The sequence below is a fragment of the Falco biarmicus genome, chromosome 10, assembly GCF_023638135.1.
Source record: "Falco biarmicus isolate bFalBia1 chromosome 10, bFalBia1.pri, whole genome shotgun sequence".
Lineage (NCBI taxonomy): Eukaryota > Metazoa > Chordata > Aves > Falconiformes > Falconidae > Falco > Falco biarmicus.
The window spans coordinates 11,051,206-11,059,842 of NC_079297.1; the positions used below are offsets into that span (position 1 = coordinate 11,051,206).

The following is an 8,637-nucleotide window of genomic DNA, read 5'->3' on the forward strand; positions in this document are numbered from 1 at the left end:
TAAGGCTGTAGCTTTCTAAAAACTTGGACCTAGCATTGCACCACCCTCCTCCAAACCCTCACACATTACCCCATGATGTGCCAGTGGAAGCATTTGTACAGCTACACAGAAAAACTGTATTTGGGTTAAAGCGTCTTGTTTTCCACTTGGTTAGTTTTAATCCATACCAGTACCTCAGTCTGCATCAGAACATAGCACCACAAGCACTTTTACTATGTGCTGAGCAAAGGGACTACAGGGTCTGAAAAAAAACCAAGACTGAAATTACTTCCCCAGTGGTAGGGTGATGCCTTCTGAAGCTCAAGATAGTAATCTGCAACTCTCAACAGTTGGATAATTCCTAACTGGAAGAAAGCAGGAAGCATTAGGATTTCAGCATTTATGGCCATACCCAGATTAGAGTTTACCCATTTTAGAAGATCTGAAGCACTAAGGTATTTAGTGTTGATTCTATTTAAACATGTATTTTGAATGATGTACTGTCTACTTCAACATTTGCTATGTAATGACAAATGCTGCTGTACATAGCTACAAGAATCAGACTTTCAGCAAATGACTTCTGAATCTCAATGGACCTGTACCGCTAAGTTATTCAGTACAGTTATTAACTCATTAAAATCCTATTTCACTTCTTTTCTCATAGTGCAAGATTTCACTTCTTTTCTCATAGTGCAAGCGCAATTCTAATATTGTCCTGTGCTCATAAGAACCTAGTAAGACCTAAAACTACTCATCTGAAAAATAATAAAGTACAAAAATAATATTATAGTCCTATTTTAGTATCAGTATAAGAAGTTTCACTCTTTCTTGATAAATGCTACTAAAGTTTAAATCCTGACACACAGAAAAATATAAATTTGATTTTTTTCATTAACAAATTACTTTTTTCACAGAAAGCATCAAGGCTGTAATGAGAGGGCTCCTGAAATAAATGTGACTAAGCAGCAGGACTTAATTAAGTGGGACAATGAGTAAGCATCTACGGATGTGATAGGAGACCCAGCTGATTTAATTGCTAGTCTAATTATCGTTAGAGAATCAAGAAATGGCATGTAAGTGAAATATTCTATTTGTTGATAGTTTAATGATTTTTAGAGACCCAGAAGAGCAGTATTAATTTCTATTTTAGGAGTACAGAAGTTTCCTTGAGTTTTTTTCTTCTCTTACTCAAATAGGGGTCCTTAGTACTTCTAAAATGACCAATAAATGTATATACCGCCTTCTCATACTCAAACATTTAAGGCCTTTAGATCCTTTTCTCTATTAAAAAAACAAATAAAAAGCTATCAATTAAGCATTCAAACACACTACCTATAAACCACTCAGCTCAAGTCAAAACCTTTCTGCATTTATTTTATAATAAGGATAAGTGTCCAATGGTGTGAAAGAGTCACATTAACTATTTACTGCGTGTTTGCACAAGCCAGTTTCCAGACAAAAAGAAAGGGATCAGGGAACTATTCAAACCCGTAAGGGCAAAAAGCCAGTTGGCTACAGTAATTGTTGAAAACTTTTATAAAGCAACTGCAAGAAAATAAAGTTACCAAAAAACTGATGGAGAGCCAAAAATATTAATATATTGGAACACAGTGAACTTTTTACAAGCTGTAAATATTTTTGGGGTCCTCACATATAACCCATAAAGTATGTCGAGGTCCTTCTCAGGACTTCTAATATTAGCATGTAGTTCATAAACAGTATCTACCAGAAAAAAAAAAAGAAAAAAAAAAAAGAGAGAGATCAGAAAGACACTGTACATCACAGGGCCAGTGTTATTTCCCACTAAAATTAACAAAAGATAGTTTCCAAGAGGAGCTAGGAAGTGTAGGAAGTGGAGATAGCAGGTTAAATAACTAGGAAACAGGAGCAAACAGCCATCATAGCACATACTATGGTCCATGCTTTGCACAGGTTAACAAGCTGATTCTTCTCAAAATAAAATAATTAAAAAAAAACCCACAGCATCCTTCAACCATTTTACATGTTCATTACAAAGGATTAAAAATACTGCAAGTTTTTGGCTGTTGAAAAACTCCCTTGTCCAAGTTTAAAATAGACTTTTAACAACTCAGTAACCTGAAAGGTGTCCAGCTATTTGTTTTCTTCTGAGGGGAGCCTGGCTAATCGGTAAGTTACAGAGTTTAGACAACACCTCTTCCTCTGAAATATGGCTAACTCCTCGAGCAACGCAACAGCTGTTCATCAGCTTAATCCAAAAATCCTTTCCTACTGAATAACATTAAAAAAAAAAAAAAAAGAAAGAAAGAAAGAAACCCACAAAAAAAACCAACCCAAAACCACTCCAAGACACACACCAGGAAAAATCAACTGACAAGACCAAGTGCACTTCCTCGCGGCCGGGGAACGCCATCACCTGAGGGGGCGCGCGCCTGCCCTCCCCGCCCTTTTGTCGCCGCCGCCCCCGCTGAGCAACGCGCCAGCGGCCATGGCGCAGCGGAGCGCCGGCCCGCCGCCCTGCAGCTTCGTGGCGCGGGACAACTGCTGGTAACGGCCCCAGCCTCCTCCTCCTCCCACCCTCGGCGGCCTCCCCCGGCAGCTCCGCGCCCGGGCAGGCAGCGGCTGGAGGAGTTTGTGCCGATGTTCCCTTCACCTGTGTTTGTCACCGGCCTCCCCCTGCCTCGCGGGGTGAGAGGGAGTGGGGACAAGAGGCCATTTCATCGCTCGGTACTAAATGAAATGATGTATGAAAGGACATCGGTGCTTACTTCCTCAAATTTGTCAAAAAGTGTGTCATAACCTCCTCTTTATTCTAAACATAAACATGATGTGCAGGGAAGGAAACGCGTTCACGCTCACTGTTTCACTTCCAGCCGTAACCCCCAAGTCAGACAATTGTTAACTCTTACACAAACTTGCTGTTTTGAGGTAAAGGTCTAAAGATTCATGCTAAAGTGCTGTGCATTGTGACATTAGTAGTTGAGTTTGCATGTGGTTTGTTGGGGTTTTTTAAATGAAGTTTTCAAAGTAGTCTTAAATATTTCCCTGTTTGTTTCAGGAAAAAATACGTTGAACATGAACTAGAAGCTGCGAGAAGATGGTCTCACAAATGGGGATTCTTGAAAACACCTCTTGAGGAGGTAAAATTGGCTTGCGTGTAAGCCACATGTGAAATTTACTTGTTCACAAATTCATCTGGACACGAAATTGTGAGAGCACCAATGACTAGAAAAGTACTGAGTATGCCTTACTAAGCTAGGTCCTGAGGTAACAAGTGTACCACTTTTAAGATGAGTTCAGAGTTTCAGTTTTCCTCTGAATAAAATACAGCAAGTGGTAATTTATATTCTGTGCATATTCTGGTATATTTCTCTTGAGAAACATGACTCCCAATGGTGTTAACAAGTACTAGATGCACACTGACAGGAAAATATTTCCCCTTTGACTATCCATATGGTAGTTTAAAAATCTAGGGGAAAAGGTTCTAGCTAATTAAATTTTCAGTGGGGGAATTTACAACAAATGAAAATATTTGGAGAGATGTCTATTCTCAGTGATGTTTAGATATTAGAATATAGTAGCACATAATGTTACATTTGGAATGCCAGCATTTTGCTGCTAAAGAACAGGATTGATGCAGCCTCTGAATTAGTTACAAATGTACTTTCCAAGGGGCTGGGAGTACTTAATATGTTTGAGGATTTTTTTTTAATTCCTGTAGGCATCCAGATAGCACCTTTGAAAACTTTGGTCCTCTAGGCTTCAACATCCATCCTTGATAACTACAATCTGTCATTTATAACACCTTTGTACAGTATTAATAGATCTGCAGCTGAAAAGTTGAAAAACTATGCATTGTTACTATTAGTGAACATGTGTATTTACCATTTCTTAATCTTTCTTTTCTGGTCACATAACATATATTTCTAGCCCTTCTTGGACCAGTGATGTAGTTAAGAGAGTTGGAATCACTCAGCAATATTTAGGCTTTCATTTGAAATTTGGAATGACATCACTTTCTGAAACCAAAATATAAGTTACAATAATTTCCAAAACACTACAATAAGTAGTCCTATTTTAGAGGGAAAGAACAGGAAGTTCAGATGCAACAATGAGGGGTATGGTGTAGATACAGGATATTACAGCCTATTTCAGGAAACAGAGAGTCCTGGTTTTAATGTTGATGTTTTGGTTTTAGTTGATTGAAGATGAAAAGAAAGAAAATACAAAGCCCAAGATACAGCTTCCTGAGCATCTTCAGGTTCGACCTGTGACACCTGTGGAAAAATACATTAAGGTTAGAAAATTAGATTTTAAAATTGCAATACAGCAATATCTGTCTTGAGAAACCACACAAGGTCTAAAAAATCAGTTGTCTTGTAGAGGTGGGCCTTTAACTAAAGGTCAGAGTAAATTGTATTTGCAACTCAAGCAATGCTTTAAAAGCATTCATTTAAGACAAGGGATTGCCCTTTGGATATGCTTGTTAGTTCACAGAGCTTTCAGTGTACATGATCATCTTTCTGTGAAGCACCTCCCCCACGCGCTCCTCTGTGACATCCACTAACAAAACAGTCAACTGTACAGCTTAGTACAGAAGAGTGCTCACAGAGCCATCTATGACTGCTGACCATTCATTGCTCAAATATACATACACATGTCTCTCTGCAAGTCTTATCATAACCTTAACTCTCAGTTTTAACTACTGGTTAAGATGCAGTCATTTTTCTAACCTTAAGATGGTCTTCTTTGTGGCAGAGACAATGCCACTGTCCTTTTCAGTGGCACAAATTAGTAAGAAGTCAGTTCTAATGAGCCAATCATAAGTCTTTGAGTTTACATTATATGATTTATATTAATATATTCAGAGTCTAAAAGTTGTCAAACAGCTGGAAATGAGAGTGGAATGTGACTGATGGTTTGATTTACAAATATACAGTGTCAGAATCACCAATGAATAGGATAAGTAAATCAGCTAAATCAGTGACACTGGGAGAGGAACATGTTTGTAAAAAGGGGAAGCAGAATATGCTAACAAAAGGGAAAGTTAGTCCACCTAGAGAAGATTAAGGAAACAAAAGAGATTGGAAATTCCTACTTACTGAACTAGCTTTCTTTCAAAGTATTCCAAGGGCGAGGAGATAAGGTGAGGAAGTAGTAAAAGCTTTTACGGAGATTAAATTGAAACAAAAATTAAGAGCTAGTGCTGAGTGTGGCAAAGAAATGAAATGGCAGCATTTCTGCCATTAGCGCTACTTGTTCTTCAGTTTTTGTCTCAAGCCTCCAATTTCAGTCAATTTTACCTCTGCCTCAGCACAGCGAGGATGTATGTATGCTAACAAATCACGCATACAGTTATCAGCTGCTAAAGTAGCCTGCATAGCCTGGTGCATACTGAAACAGGGATCATAGTTTCAATTTCACATCAAATCTTTATTTGCTAAGGAAGGTAAAGGTTAGCTGTGATTTAGGTCACTCTTTACAGATTCAGAGTAAAGTTTCTTACGCTCTTATTCAGAACTGCGTGTCTTTCTGCACGTTTACCTTTATGATCACAGTCATCATATCTGTTCTTCTCTCTAGGTTAGATTAATAATTGCTTTTTCATAGTCCCTTCCCCCAGATTGTAAATGGGGCATGATTTCCTTCATTATCCTTCTCAGTGGGTGGCACTTTTGGCCATGAAAATTATCTTTTCAGAGGAACTGTTCCACCTAAATATCATAAACATTTTCTAATCTTGGCCACAGAACAAAGTGAAGCAACTCTGGCAAAAGAACTGAAACATTGTTCTCTTGCTGACTGTTTCTCTACTAAGTCCCCAGATGCTAAAATGATATAACATGCCCAACTGAGATGATTCAGCCAAAGTAAGCACAGCAGTCGGTGAACAGAGACTGTTGGCTTTTGTTTTGTTTCCTTTTTAGCTAGATTAGTTGCAGATTAACTTGATGTTTATGCATCTTTTAAAGTAGAAAAAAGGTGGATTGAATAAGTAGCTCTTGATGCAAAAGCCAGCTTGGGCAGTAACATCTTTAGCATTTGGGCACAAAACTGTTATTCCATAGTTGCACTGCTACCAAATACAGTACAGCAAGTATAAAATACTATTTCTCCTGTTTAGAGAAGTTGTTATTAGTATTATTATTCTATAATGAAAAAAGCTAAAGGTGAAGATAAAATTTTCCTTATAATGTGAAGCCAGTAAAGCCCTTAGAAAAAGTATTGAGCAAAACTTTTTTTAAAAAAGGTATGCTAACACCGACTACTAAACAATAATTTTCTTTTTTATTTCCTGTTATACATACCAATGTAGGCACTAAAAGACTTTTTTTTTTTTTTTTTTTTAAAAGGATGGTAAATGCAAGTTAGTTAACTGGAATTTGGCCATTTTACTTCTCTCTTTCCCTGTGCCTTGCTATAGAATGGAACCTAGATTATTCTAATTACTTTTTATTTTTAAAACTGTATTATAAATCAAATTTGCATGTAACTGGGCTATCTTTTGAAGTTCTTTCCTTCCATTACGGTCCGTGTGTGTTCGGGATATTCATTCAGCAGATTGCTTTTAAAACCACTATTTTTTGTAAGTTCTCATTTCCATTCACACTACAACACAAAATATGATGTTGCATGACAGAAATTACAACGAAAAACCTTTTAATCATTGAATTGTACATGTTACTTTTATTATAGGTGATTCCATCTCCTCCAGTACCTAAGACTACCCAGGGATTTATTGGCTGGAGGTCAGCTGTCCCGGGGTTGGAACTTGAACGTGGTTTGCAAATCCAAAGCTGTAAAGGTACCTTTTTTAAGGATTTGAAGTGGCCATGTGAGCCTTCTGACTGACATTAAGACATTAACAGTTAGACACATAGATCTATTTGCATCCCTAAGTTAACATTCCATAGGGGACTGTTGGACTGGTAAACATTGATGCTTATAAAACAATTTATGCTTTAAAAAAATTATGTAAACATCCACAATCATTTTGGTAAACTGCAAACATCTTAATGTAGCATTTTACTTGTTACTGATTTTTTGAAATCTGTGGCATCCAAGCTGTTAACACCGCTTCAGGTTTACTTAGAAGTAATGATGAATAAACTCATAGAAAGATCACAGAGCAAGTACTACTTTTATTAGCATTATAAGACTATGATTTTAAAATATTTATTGGGAGTATTTAAAAAACTTTTTTTTGTGATGACAGAGCACATTTTTATAATTGTTTCTCCATGAAAGCCTCCATTCAGACTCAGTTTTACAGCAGCTTTTTCAAACATAAATACAGACTGCCATGTTCCTGGCAATCCTACCCTGCTGTACATTCACAATTCGTTGCTTACCTGCCTGTGTTTAGAACTAGCTTTCAAGCAGCAGTCTGAACTGGCCCACTGTTGAGTTGCTCAAGTGCCTGTGCTAGTACAAAACCATCTCTTTTGTACAGAAAGAGACTAAGAAGAGGTAGAGGAGTGGAGCAGGCATGACTTAAATTGGTTCAAGCTGCCATGGAATTGCATCCTTGCATTTGAAAAGAAGTTTTCCTCATTAAGAAACAAAACACAACAAACTAACAAACACCTGCAGAAAAGGTAATTATCAGGCTTCATCATAGTGTGTCCACTGCAGCTTGAAAAAATCAGGCAAATCATAACTATAGTTATTAATATTATATACATATATAATATATGTATTTGTAAAATAGTTAATATAATTTTGTGTTATGTGTGCTTTACAGGTGTTTTGTGTAATTACACACATAAGTAATTCAGGAGTTCCTGGGGCAGCTGCTTGATTGCTATAAATAAAGTATACAAAGTCCACAGTGACAAAAAGTCACTTTCAAAAATCAGTTTTGGTATCAAAACAGAGGTTTTTTTCAGTTAGTTGATCAAAATGCAAATGTGTTACAAAGTATTTATGTTGCTTCAATTTTGTTTATACCAACCAGAACTGGTGAAAGACTCAGAAACAATAGGGGATTGCACTGGGAGTTACTGGTGTAGCTACTTGGGTGCTATGGAGTTCAGTCTTGCATTTCATTACCTACCTGAAGATTTGCCAGGATTTTTTGGAAGCTCAGAAGGAGACTCATTTAGTTGTAGCAACTGTTTTCAGGATATAGTTCTAATTGGCAAACGTATTTAAACTATAAGATTGCTTAAACAAATAACAACCTCCAAGAAATCAACACAGGCAGCTCCTTATAAATCCTTATTACTTAAAGAGGAAAGACTTTCCTTGTTAATCCTGCTGCAAGATCTCCTTTGTATTCTGCAGCTATCTCTACCTACTTCTTGAGTCAGCAGTAAGTCCTTGGCTTTCATAGCAGCAGGTCAGCAGCTAGTGTTTGTTCTTTTCTTCTTCCCAAGAAATGACTCACAATGATCAACATCCCACCTATTTTTTTTTCCATCCAGCTCCAAATGCCCACAAAATAATATTTTACTTTTTCCATATTCTTTACAAATAATGGAGAAGTGACTCACATCCCTTGGAAAGATTACCCAAGAGTGAGAATACAGAGCAGAAGTAACTTCAGACACATTGCTTAAAAATCAGGATAAAGAATAAGTTGGAATCGGACTCTAATTTAAGGAAATTTAAGATAAACTTGAGTTTAGCTAGTCACTATAACTTGTGTAAACTGTTCTTTGAACAAGCAAGATAATT

The 8,637-nt window shown here is 37.1% G+C and overlaps 1 protein-coding gene across 1 annotated transcript; it reads left to right on the top strand.

Moving 5' to 3' along the window:
• Nucleotides 1–2,446: 2,446 nt before the first annotated feature.
• CIMIP1 (ciliary microtubule inner protein 1) lies at nt 2,447–6,810 on the top strand. The gene is made up of 4 exons (XM_056354477.1): nt 2,447–2,505; nt 3,017–3,098; nt 4,157–4,255; nt 6,655–6,810. Exons 1-4 carry the CDS (start codon nt 2,447–2,449, stop codon nt 6,808–6,810), a joined length of 396 nt encoding a protein of 131 aa, XP_056210452.1.
• The last annotated feature ends 1,827 nt before the right edge of the window (nt 6,811–8,637 follow it).